The sequence below is a fragment of the Chelonoidis abingdonii genome, chromosome 2 (genome assembly GCF_003597395.2).
Source record: "Chelonoidis abingdonii isolate Lonesome George chromosome 2, CheloAbing_2.0, whole genome shotgun sequence".
NCBI lineage: Eukaryota > Metazoa > Chordata > Testudines > Testudinidae > Chelonoidis > Chelonoidis abingdonii.
In genome coordinates this window covers 91,163,662-91,176,497 of record NC_133770.1, presented here as the reverse complement: position 1 = coordinate 91,176,497, position 12,836 = coordinate 91,163,662, and the positions used below count along the sequence as shown (strand labels likewise).

Genomic DNA, 12,836 nt, shown 5'->3' with positions numbered 1-12,836 from the left:
TTTCAGCATCATATCAACATGGTTTGTCTTTGGCTACACTTCCAGCTAAACCATGGTCAGCATCAGTTCAGCTGTACATATTACTGATGACAATGTTCAGCAAAATGTAAGTTTCATGGTATAGACAACGCTTATTTGGGAAAAGTTCACTACAAAAACCTGGATAAAAAAGACATCTAGTGTCTAGCAGTTAAAACACGATACCCTCTTATTTTAAATTTAAGAAGCAGTAAAATTTAAGACTTCTTGTTTTAGGGATTTGTAACAATAAATGAAAATTCCTAAAGAAATAACTGCAAAAAAACATGCAAATCCCAGGAATAGGGAAAGCAGTCAAACAAGGGGGTGACATAGAAACTGCAAGACTGGACTAGACCCACAGTCCACTTAGTCCAATATCGTGTCTCCTAAAGTGGCCAACACCACTTCACAGGGAGATTCAAGAGACCTCATAGCAGGCAGGTGTGGGATAATCTATCCCCGCCCCATGTCTCATTCTAACTCTTTAGAGATTGGTTTACGCCCTGAAGCATCTCAGAAAACAAAATAAATAAGTGTTAGCTTTGTGAGCTCAAGGAAAAATCTGAACTATTGATGATCCGCTTTTATCTGGATTTATTATTTTAAACTGATGTGTAGTTTATCCAGATTACAGTAAAACAAATTCTCTTACATGCAAAGGCCACCACCTCACAGACTATTCCCATTACAAAATCCATGGCAAAAGGCCAGGCCCTTTATTTAATTGATATAAGTATGTGAAGTTACAAAGGTTCTACATACCTTTTTAACTGAAAAACTGATGCCTGAGTTGTGGATGGCATACCTGAAAAACAAGTATAAAACAAAACTGCAGTACATGAAAGAATAAATGACAAGTTGTCCCTCCATACTCTACTAAAGCAGTTAACAAGCAAGTCCATGTGAACAAATAACTACATTTCTTATTATACAGCAACAGTTTCTTTAGTTTAAAAGAAATTCAGTTCAAACCAACTGCCACATGAGATTGTAACAGTTTGCTATTACCTGACCCACCCAAACTACATGAAATTTAAAGATTAACCTAGATTACTCCACATATAGGAAATTATGATAGGTTCTTTTTTGAAATAATCAGTTTACCACTTCTAGGCAAAAGTTAAAGCATTCCAGTGTCAGACTGCCTGGTATTATGAGGAACAGCAAAAGTTCCATCTCACCCTTAGTGATTTTTCCGTACAATGAAATAAACTCTCCGTTTCTGGGAAAGGGAGAAGGAAATTGGTCGACTTGTTCAGTTACCCCTGGGAAGGTGAGAATTCCAATGCATTTAATCACAATTGGCCAAATCATAAGGTCCTTGCTTAGTTTTCACTCTGACCTCGCTTTAATGGAAGTTCACTCTTGTAAGGATCTCACAATTTGATCTAATGGTATTTTTGTCAATATAACGACAGCCTGACACCACCATGAAAGTAGGTCCATGGTTCTGGTGTTATTTTGGGTTTTTAATTTATCAAACAGATATTCGGATATAAAATGGGATTGTCCTACATTAACCAACACAGAAATGCAACCCAACAGATAAAATAAGCTGGAGTTCTTCATTTCAGTACTTTACCTGCTAACGACTTCTAATATTTTTGCATACTCTTCACTTGGATTTTTTAAGGCTTTCCTCCTTGTAGTTACGTTGTAAAAAAGATCCTCAACCTGCACTAAAAAAAAGTGTCACTATTTAAAAAATATATATATAAAAAATATACTGAAATAACACTTAAAAAACTTATTTCATTTGAATCAATCTTCTTGATATAAAATCACCTAAATGGTCTGGACATCTTTTAATTTATGAACACTCAAATTCTATGTTCCAGCTGTACTCTAGCTGCTTAGTTTCACCTAACAAAATGCCATTTTAGAGAAAGATAGTGAAGTATCACAAAACTTTTGATAACTGTATGTTTCACAAGAAGGCACAAACTTCACTAGTGTTTGGTCCTCAGATCAAATGACACTCAAAGAAGAGTTCTCAGGTAAAAATCCTGACATTGCAGTTGACAATTATAGACACAGTGTATTTTAGTGTAACGCAAATTAAGTAACGAGATCCAATACTACAGTCCCTTGTGTGAATTTAGGACCAACTGAAATAATGAACATCTGAGGTTTTCATTAAATTAGCAAATTAACATTAAACGTACTGTTGGACTCTTAGAGGCACAAATATTAGGGGGAAGTTCAGTTTCCTGTTTTTAGATTATAAGAGTTTCTACCACTAGTATTGTTATTAATTACTTGTATTAATATAGCGCTTGCAAGCCCTCAGCATGGACCAGACACCTTTGCATAAGACACTGTACAAACACAGAACATACTTCCTGCCTCAAAGAATTTAAAATCTAAGTGTAAAACAAGAGACAAAAGATGGACAGACAGTTGGCAGAGTACAAGGAAACAATGAGACAATATAAGTCAGAATGATAGGCAGTGGTCTCACCACACTAGCACTTTAATTGTTGTAAAGTATTTTATAGGCATCACAGAAAAAGAGTTCTGAAGTGGGTTTTGGAGGAGGATAATGAGGTAGCTTTACATATGCTTTTCACGGGAGCTCCTCCCAAGTGTGAGCAGCATGGGAAAAAACACTAACTCTTCTCTTCCCATACTGCTACAACTACTGCACAATATTGATCTGTGTTTTATGTACCGATTCTTTATTTAGGTGATTACATCAACTAACACACTAGACCTAACACTGGATTTGGAAGCCAGTGTCCCATTAAGTTTATGATGCAATTCAGTACTGCATGGTTTTAAATATGATGTTCGCCTCACTCTCCCAACGCTTACATGTAAAGTCCAAACATAACAAAATTAAATATTTCTCCCACATCACTACACAGTGCCACCACCTAGAGAGGAAGAGGATTTTGTGTAATTTGCCCTACAGTCTTTGGACAGATTCCACAGAGCACTTACGATGTTGTAAAATCTGTAAAATACTCCACAAGTCACAAAAACTGCATGACAATTATAAAATACATTTTTAGTTGATAAGGCTGTAGACGTGCAGGCCAGAAAGACAAATCTAAATCCTTTGGGGGGCATGAATCATCTTCTTATTCTGTGTTTACCTAACATAGCAGGGTACTGGTCCATGATCTGGGCTAGGACTATGGTAATACAGATTACCAATAACCACCTACCGTGATCTGAGTCCCCTGGTTTCCAGCACAAGGTTTGGGAGGCGCTTTCAGTTTTCCATCACAATAGCTTGCTCTAATAAAAAAACAAAATAAATAGTTGTCAGACACTGATGTGGCTGGGGATCGGGGGGGGGAGGGTAAGATGGGGGAATCAGACATGAATCTTGTGAAAAATCGGGCAGGGCCAAGGGGGTTTCAGGAAATAAGCCAGTCCAGTCAGGGTGAGGTTTTTTTGTTTTTTCAGGCTGATCCAAGTTTTGTTTTTCATTTTTTGAACTTTTATGTCACTGACACATTTACATGAATATAAAACATATATCTGAGAATTTTCTGATACAAGGAACATTAGGCTCTGATATCAGTCTTGAATGAGAACTTAAGTATTCTAAAAACTTGAAGAGGAAATAAAATGGATAATGTGAAAAGAATTACTAATTTGCATGATTAATCAAGGTTATATGTGGTTTAATTTATTTTTATTTATACTGGTTGCAATTTTCCCCCCCTTTTCTTATGAACGAGTAAGAGTCACAATTGTATTCAATTTTCTTATGCATTTCCACTCACTCTCACCTGCTCAGGTAATAAAACAGAATCTTCCAACCCCATCCTACAGCAGAGGATTGTAACTCATTCCTTTTTGTTTGAGGTTCAGCTATTTCCTTTTTAAGGACCATAGGACAGTGCTGTCAGCAAGGGACAAGTTAGATGAGCACACTTGCCTTATAAATATACTATATTACAAACGCATATGCGCAATTTATTCATTGCACTATTGGAGTATTATAGTTAGGATCTTTGAACAATGTAATTGCTTTAGTGAGTTATACAGATTAATCCGTTTATATAGTACATGCTTCTAGTCCCTACCTATGTACTGTATAGTTAGTATAAGCCAAAGTTATTTCCTGTTAAAGAGAAAATACAGTTGTTCTAAGTTATATCAAAAACTCTCTCTCTAATGGCAGGAGAAATTCTCACTTAAAAGATTTTCCTTAACTGTCCCATTTTTGTATTCCTGGAACAATATTCACAACACTGTTTGCAAAAACAAAAAGATGAAAAACTGCTATACTTTCATTACTGTAAAAAAAAAAAAAAAAAGTGAACAAACAACATGACTTCCCTCTAATGGGCAAATATTTTTCTTCAAAATTCCCATAAATTTTAACAAACTTTAAGATACAGGGGACAGCCAATATACATCTCTTTCCAGACATAGAATTTAGACAACTATTATCACTTTATTAAATTAAAAACCTACCTAATTCTACACACTTGGCATGTAAAAATGCCTATGTTAACTGGAGATTACATTGCTGTAATGTGCTCTCCCCAGGGCTACACCTTGGAGGCTGAGACCAACACAAAATATTACAGCACTTTTATTAACTGGCATTCAATTTAGGTACATCATCAGACCAGTGCTCTGTGATGTACACTGGCTTCCAATAAGCTTCAGGGTGGAATTCAAGGTATCCTAAATGGTTTGGGACCAGGTTACCTGAGAATTCACCTCTCCCCCCATCCCACAGTTAAGAGCAGGTAAGGGACTTGAGCAGAGGCTCCTTCATCATAAATAAAAGGGGACTGGTGGCAGGGCATTCTCTGTAATGAGTCCTCAATTGTAGAGCCTGCTCCCGTTTGGTCTGCCAGAGCCTAGATTTATGAACCTCCCAAATGTGTTGCAAAGGCCGTCTTTCTCCCCTCTTGATTAAGGTTGCTGAGGAGTGTGGGGGCCAAGGTGTACATATTTATAGACAGATCTTTGTTGTGATTTTTAACTGATGGGGCAATGGCTCAAAGCACTGGATGGGTGCCTACAGGTTGTTTTTTTAGTTGAAGAAAAAATAACATTAGAAAGAGAACAGTTAGCTATTTGAAGATGTCATAATTATTAAAAACAAATATATCAACAAAAGGGTTAATGCTGCAATGTTATAGCCATGTTTATCCCATGATATTAGAGAGACAAGGTGGATGAGGTAATATTTTTTATTGGACCAGCTTCTGTTGTTGGTGAGAGACAAGCTTTCGATCTTACACAAAGCTTTTCTTCAGGTCTTCTAGTTTTCCAAACTTGAAGAAGAACTTTGTGTAAACTCAAAAGCTTTCCTCTCACCAACAACAGAAGTTGGTCCAATAAAAGATATTATCTCACCTACCTTGTCTCTCTAAGAAAAGAGTTAGTCAGTTTATATAAGATAAAGCAAGACGTAACCTAGAAAAGGGAAAAAAATCAAATCTGAACAAGAAACCACCTGTATTTAGAGTGTCTTAACCCATGAGGTTCCCTGACTAGCCTCAAATATAATGTTGTAATTAGAGATTGCATCATAAGTGATATGCACAAAGGAATATGCTCAGTGTGGACAGAGTCTTCAGAAAATTTAGCTGGTAAAATCTAAGAACTCTCTAGTGAGCGTATGCAAATTATAAATTTTCAAAGGCTTATAACTTGGCCAAATTTGGGTAGGTTTTCATCAGAATGGCAAAAGGCTCATTACAAAGGCCACTTTCTTCCAAATTTGAATTCCTTGCTCCAAAGCATGGGGTCACTAATGATTATCAAAGAAAAGGTTGCCAGAATTTTTTTTTTTAACATGGACAAAACAATATATTTTTCCTAGCCTCATTCTCAGAACAGATGAACCATTTTGGATAAAAATTTTCCAAGTAATTTAGTCTGAGGCAGATACCCAGCATGGTAAATTTCAGCCCAAGTGGTTAAGTGAAAACATGGTCTTATAGGAAATATAATGGGAAATATCAAGTAACCAGTTCTACCTATATCATTTTATCAGAAGGTGAAAAATGGACAAGAAAGTTTGCCCTAGATTGGTCTCTAAAATAGAAATCTTATATGAAGGTTCAAAAATATTATGTTAAATTAGCTAAACCCAGCAACTTTACCTACCTCTGTAGTTTGAACCAGTGGTTCTCAAACTTATTTGACTGCGCCCCTTTGTTGTCTGTAGTAGTTTACGCCCCTGTCCCGCCATACAATTTTTACCGATTAAAAAAAAATCAACATGCAACTCTCACTAAATATCAGAAACAGTAAGGTATTGATACAAACAGAACCAACAATCCACTGTAATAAGAGCAAAAGCAAAATTATGATTGTGACCAGTGCTTACAATTAAGTGTGCACACCACGTCATAGCAAACGGATTAACATACAGATGGCAAGGACTTTGTATAATACTATGCAAGCTTAACAGAAATCTGTAAAAATGTACAGCAACATCTGAGGACCTTGTATGTCTGGAGGAATCAGCTTTGCTAGTTATTCATTGCTGTGGGTAAAATGTGCGCTGTACATTTTTCCCCCCCAAAGCTTCTCACGCCTCCCAGTTTGAGAACCTCCAGTCTGAATAAAGAGCACTCAATCCACAACTGTGCTTCTGCCTATATCTTTGCTCTCACTTCCTTCTACTACCGCCATGCTTCTCATCTCTGGTCCTACTACAGCTTCCTCCACAATGCTCCATTTTATTCTTCTTCCATTTGATCTCTGCACTTTTTTGTAGCCACCCATATGCCTGAAACTCCCTCCTTTTTCCTCTGTCCTGAATGTCCATGCCCTCCTCTTAAAATCATCCTTTCCATGACTTTATCTGTATCCAAAATACGATCCATATTATTAACAACTCTGAAAAGAGAATGTTTATTACACACAACACAAACTTTTTAGAGAGTGAATACACAGCATACCTGTATGCACACTTTGCATCAGCAGTTTTAGTTGTGACAGTAACATGGGCAACATGACTTATGCTAGCCAATGCCTATAAAGAGAAAAAATGAACTTTTATAAACCTCACTCAAGGAAATATTAAGTTTGGAATTAATACTTCTACAGTGGTAGCCATTAAAATATAGACATTTACCATCTGCAAGTAATTTGTGTTGCTGTGATATTCCCTATTTGTTAATTACTTGCAACTGGTATATGTCAACATTTTAAATAGCAAACACTGGATAGACTAAGTATTAACACAGAACCAGTGATGCGGGTATAACTAAAGGCTTGACAGTTCTTAATCAATGCACTATTTTCCTTTAAAGGATTCTACTCCGGACTAGCTTTTTACCTTCTTGATTTTCTTTTTTAAATAGAAACTGAAATACTTTAAAAAAAAAAAAAAAAACACCTCAAAAATTAACGGCTGAAGAGCTCCCAACCTACATCTCAGAGTTCTTGATGGGAGATCACCCAAACAGAAAAGACAGGCCTTAAAATTCACAACATTATTTAAAATTTAAAAAGTTATTTCTAGTCTTCTTAGTACATCATAAAGCAAAAATTCATTCCCATCCCTCCCCCTTTTCAGGTTACCTTGAAAATAACCCAGGAATGTGTTTTGAAACAAATACACTTACAACATATTTATATACTTGCATTAGGACAGGATGTGCTTTTTCTTTGATTACTTTCAAAACTTCTAATTTTATTATTTTGTGTGAGATTGAAAAACATGGCTAAACCCTACATCTTCCAAAGAGCTGAGATGATCAAGGAACTAGGAAGAGCTAATTACAGTTAAGTGGTGATAAAAAGGCCTATCACTTTTGTTAAAGAGATCACTATTACATTTTGCAGACAGTTGGCAAAGGGGAAGAACTCCCTGTGAATCTATTTAAACACACACTGCTCCTGGGAGTGGATCTCAAAGGGAGCCAGTTTTAAATTAAGCCAACAGGAGAAGCCCAACTTGCTTGCAACTTCACAGTGTGGGTCAAGGGATAGCAGGGCATGTGGCTGTCTCCCTCCCTCCCAGTTTGCAGAGCTCTCGGAGCTCTAAGATCTCAGAGATAACAGGGTGCAAATTGTAATTATTAGTCCTTCCTTTGCACAGAAGCTTTTAGCTGCATTAACAAAACCACTGTACCTCTTTTTAGTAATGCATTTCCTGTACAATCTGCTTTTATTTTGCATATTTCCTCAGTTTTGTTTTAGTCTTATACTGAGTGTAAATACACACTAAGCCTATGATGGCAATTTTAAGGATGTAACTACTTCTTGTTCCATCTGAAGGCACGTGGCTACAACACATCCTCCACAAAAGAAGCAGTGGCAGGGGAACTTACCAGGGTCATAGGCACAAAAGGGGAGAGGGAGTGATTCAGACCTAACAGCATTGAATCCATCTATCTCCAACTTGGTTCCCCTACAGAGCCACATATAAAATTCTGCCACCCCAGATAAAATTATCCTGCTGGAGGTACTGTAATCTTCTGCCAGGAGGCCAAGCACCTCTGCAAAACAGTCAGCTTCACTACCACCAGCTCTAGGATCTCAGTCAGCAGTTCTATTTGCTCCACAGCTTGGCTCTTATTCCAACAATCTCCTCTTTATTCTCCCCGACCCAAACTGCTCCATCTCTTCTGGGGGAGAACCAACACGCTCCCTAGTGCTCGAATATCAATGGCGAAAGAGGATCAGAGTGACCCCAAAAACTTCCTGGCTTCCACATCACTCATCCTCTCCTTGCACTCTACCTCCACCCTAAACACTCCCCCATGCGCACACCAACTCCAGCGCCAAGATGGAGTCTCATAAGGAACTCTCATCTTTTATAAATGACTTCAGGAATCAGAAATTAACTACACCCCTTTACAACAGCATAGTGGCAATGAACAAGCTGTTAACCATGAACTCACCTCTCCCCTAAACCCATATGTAGAAATACTAGCCAGATCTTCAAATTTTTGCAATTTGCTTGTAGTGAATCTCTCACACACAATATCCAAATCTTCTTTCTATATGAAAAAGACAGACATGCATTAATATTTCATTTCTATTTCCACAATTTCTTAAGGCAGGGAAAATTTTATCATGAATGTCTGAAAACAAAGTCCGCACCAACCTGTACCTGTCCCGTAGGTTTACTTACCCTGATTCCACACCCATTATCTTGGATTTGAATGAGTTTCAGCCCTCCCTCCTTAACAATCACCTGGATGCTGGTAGATTTGGCATCCAAACTGCAAAAAGCAAAGCAGCTCTCAGTGTCCAGTTAAGTGACATATACTTCCAAAGAAATCTAGTCTGCAATTATACTGCAATTTATATTATACCCCTTTCCTCCTTTTTCTCATAACAATTACTAACAGCTAACTGCAATGAGTCTAACCTTTCAGTATGGCTGTTTTGAGGGTTTTTAGGGTCATGGCATCAGTCTCTCTTATTTTTCTCTTTCCCCCCCTTCTGGAGCCAGGTCACCAAAAGGCAAAGACACCAGGAGCCGGTTCCTTCGTTTCTGACTGATACCATGCAATACACATTACAGCCCAAAGCTGCCCTTAAGGGGTGGTGGTGTATTTTTACATAGTTTAAAGCTGTCGAGGCTTGTTAGCCTATTTTCTCTAATTCCAGCAGCACACTGGGGGTGTGATGCCCGCAGGCACTGAGGAGTTAAATTAGGGTTGCCAGGTGTCCAGTTCATCCGGTCAAAAAGGGAACCTGCAGCTGCAGTCAGCAGTGCTGACCAGACCATTAAAAGTCTGGTTGGCAGCGCAGCAGGGCTAAGGCAGGCTCCCTGCCTAACCTGGCTCCGCACAGCTCCCAGAAGCAGCAGCATGTCCTCTCTCCGGCTCCTACACGTAGGGGCAGCCAGGAGGTTCCACACTTTGTTCCCGCCCCAAGCGCCTGCTCTGCAGCTCCCACTGGCCTGGAGCTGCGGTCAATGGGAGCTGCAGGGACAGCCATGTGGATGGGGCAGTGCACAAAGCTGTCTGGCCATATCTCTGCATAGGAGCCAAAGGGGGAACATGCCACTGCTTCTGTTAAGTGCTACCCAGAGTCTGCACCCCAACTTCCTCCCATGCCCCAACCCTCCTGCCCTCCGAACCATCCTGAAGCACCCTCCTCCACCCCAAACCCCTCATCCCAGCCCTACCCCAGAGCCTGCACCCCCAACTGGAGCCCTCACCCACCCCCATGCCCCAGCACTGATCCCCCTCCCACCCTTCAAACCCCTCAACCACAGCACAGCGCCCTCTCATGTAGCCCAAATTCATGATTCCCGGGCCCCCCACCAGAGCCTGCATCCCCAGCTGGAGCCCTCACCCCCCACACACATCCCAATCCCGAAGCCCCTCCTGCACCCTGAACCCCTCATTTCTGACCCCACCCTGGAACTCACAGCCCCAGCCCAGAGCCCGCATCCCCTCCCACACCCCAACCCCCTGCCTCAGTCAGGAACCCCCTCCCGTATGCCAAACCCCTCTGCTCCACCCCCAGCCTGGAGCCTAATCCTGCACCCTAAACCCCTCATCCCCAGCCCCACTTGAGCCCACACCTCCACCCTAGATCTCATTCCCCCTCCTGCACCCCAATCCCCTGCCTCAGCCTAGAGTTCCCCCTACTCCAAATCCCTCAGCCCCACCCCCCATCCCAGAGCCCCCTCCTGCACTCCAGCCCGGTGAAAGTGAGCGAGTGAGGGTGGGGAGAGAGAGCAACGGGGCGAGGGGGAATGGAGTGAGTAGGAGGTGAGGCCTCGGGGCGGAGCTGCGGGGGTTTGTGTGAGCCGGCAGTTGGCAGCCAGGGGTGAAGTGAAGGGCAGCGAAAGAGAACACCGGGGTGGCGTTTCCTGCCCCCAGGAGCGGCCTTTCCCCTCCGCCCTCAGGGCAGACGCTGGGCACGTTCACGGCCACCCCCGCCTTCCATGGCGATACGGGGGCACCGCCGTGATACGCCCCGTGGCACAGGAGTGGGCGCGAGCCGCCCAATGAACCGGAGCCGCCCCCGCCCCCAGGCGGTCGGCAGCCGCTCGGCCTGCGCGGCGCTAAACTGCCACCTGACCCCTGCCGCGCGCACGAACGGCCCCGCCCCTGCCCGCGTGAGCACGCGGGGGTGCATCGGGCAGGTGCCCCCCGTCCCGGCCGCGTTACCAGTTCTCCAGCATTTCCTTGATGGCGTTGGCCGGCCTCTGGATGACCTCGCCGGCCGCGATGCGGTTCACCACGACCTCGTCTAGCCGCCGGATCACGCCAGCCATCAGCGCCATGGGGCGGACCCCGGCCGGGGGAGATGCGGAGGGGCTGGGATCTCGGAGCGGGGAAAGGGAGACCCCCACCAGATCCTGGCGGGGATCGTAGCGCGAGCCCTACCCCCCTCGCTCCAGGGGGCGCGCGGCACAGCAGGGTCGTAAACCCAGCACACTCGCGCCGAATAGTTGAGCGCGAGAGTCTGGGAAGCTGCCGATTGGAGGGCGCGGGTGTCAATCGGCTCGGGGGGGGGGGCATCACCTGTGTGGCCGAGAACTACAACTCCCATCGTTCCCTGCCCGCACCTTTGGGGCGGGGTGTGGTGGGGGAGGAGGGCGGTGGCTACATGTGCACGCGAACGAGCTCGTTCCGATTGGCTGATCCCCGCGTCGCGGCGTGCTATATAGGGGGCTGCCAGACCGGGCTGCGAGTGGCTCTGCGTGTTGCAGAGAGTTGTGGGGAATGTAGTTGTGGGAGCTGTCGGGGGGGCCCGAACAGCAGCCTTGCACTGGAGGCGGCTGACGCTGCAGGCCAGGGGGTCCCTGACTAGAGGCTCACGCGTGGTGGCCACAGCGTGAGACTCGAGACCCCGCCTGTCCGGGGCTTGGGGGGGGTCCCCGCCCCCAGTGACTGGCCATGGTACTTCCCTACCGACACCCTAGTGGCCGTTCCGTGCCTGGCATCGTGGGAGGCCTGGCTCTGGCCACAAGGCGTCTCCCCTTGACTGGCCATGAGAGAGTCCTGGGTGGCTCCCGTAGGTGGCCCTGGCCCGCCATGTCCTTTCCGCTTGGTGCTGCCGTGGCTGTGGCAACGAGGGGTGCAGCAGCAGGACTCGTGCATCTTCCAGGAACAGTGGAAGGGAGGGGGAATGGCTGGAGTGTCCAGTCTGCCAGTGATGTTCGGGGAAGCACGTGTTAGCTGCTACTATGTAACCAAATGAGCCAGCTGCGCCCCTTGCGTGCGGGAGGAGGTGTGGGAAAGACGGATCAAGACAAAAACCCCTGTGATGAGTGGCGCCGCTGTGCTTTTAGCCCGTATGTGGCGTAGGACGTGGTAAAGCGGGGCAAACCATTTGCCAAGGGAGAATTTGTGAAGCAGTATTGTAGGGAGCGGATTGTGTGTCCTGCTGAGAAGAAACTCAGCAGTGTTAGCTCATCAGTCACAACCCCAGGACAGTGCATACTGGAGATTGGTACCAAGTAAGCAGGTTTACCATTTCTCTCTCTCCTGTGATTGATTACAGCACCACATACTTCAGTAGATGTAGCAATCATTGATCTTTGTCTGTGGTGCTGTTAAAACCTTGACATAGACAAGGAGATTTCCTTGTGTCCTCAGGTTTAAAAGAGCACAGCGAAAGCCATGATGTGTTCGAGACAGTTTTAGGTGCAATGAATATTATCTCTGAGGGAATTCTGTGTGCCAAAAAAATAAAAATTCTGCACACAGTATTTTAAAATTCTGCAAATGTTATTTGTCGATAAATAAATGTGGAGGCTCCAGCATGGCAGTGGGAGTGCAGGCCTCTGGCAGCACAGAAATGGGAGATCACCCTGCAGCCGCCTCCTCTCCTCTCACGCACACTCAGCAGTGAGGCTGCACCTGACCCTGACACATGGCAAGGGAGGTCTGGATGTTGGGGGCTCAGTG

The 12,836-nt window shown here is 43.8% G+C and overlaps 1 protein-coding gene across 2 annotated transcripts in view; it reads right to left on the bottom strand.

The window, feature by feature from the left end:
• The window catches only part of MLH1 (mutL homolog 1), a 37,932-nt gene extending 26,511 nt beyond the window's left edge, over positions 1–11,421 (bottom strand). The window contains exons 1-7 of one of the 2 annotated variants that reach the window (XM_032792611.2): positions 11,091–11,421; positions 9,092–9,182; positions 8,859–8,957; positions 6,909–6,982; positions 3,192–3,264; positions 1,604–1,695; positions 784–826 (exon numbers count right to left, since the gene is read on the bottom strand). In XM_032792611.2, the coding sequence (XP_032648502.1) occupies positions 784–826; positions 1,604–1,695; positions 3,192–3,264; positions 6,909–6,982; positions 8,859–8,957; positions 9,092–9,182; positions 11,091–11,206 (588 nt within the window). In that variant the 5' untranslated portion in view covers positions 11,207–11,421. Of the gene's footprint in view, positions 1–783; positions 827–1,603; positions 1,696–3,191; positions 3,265–3,764; positions 3,878–6,908; positions 6,983–8,858; positions 8,958–9,091; positions 9,183–11,090 lie in introns of those variants that run through there. The other variant, XM_032792612.2, reaches the window with a different exon arrangement.
• Positions 11,422–12,836: the final 1,415 nt, after the last annotated feature.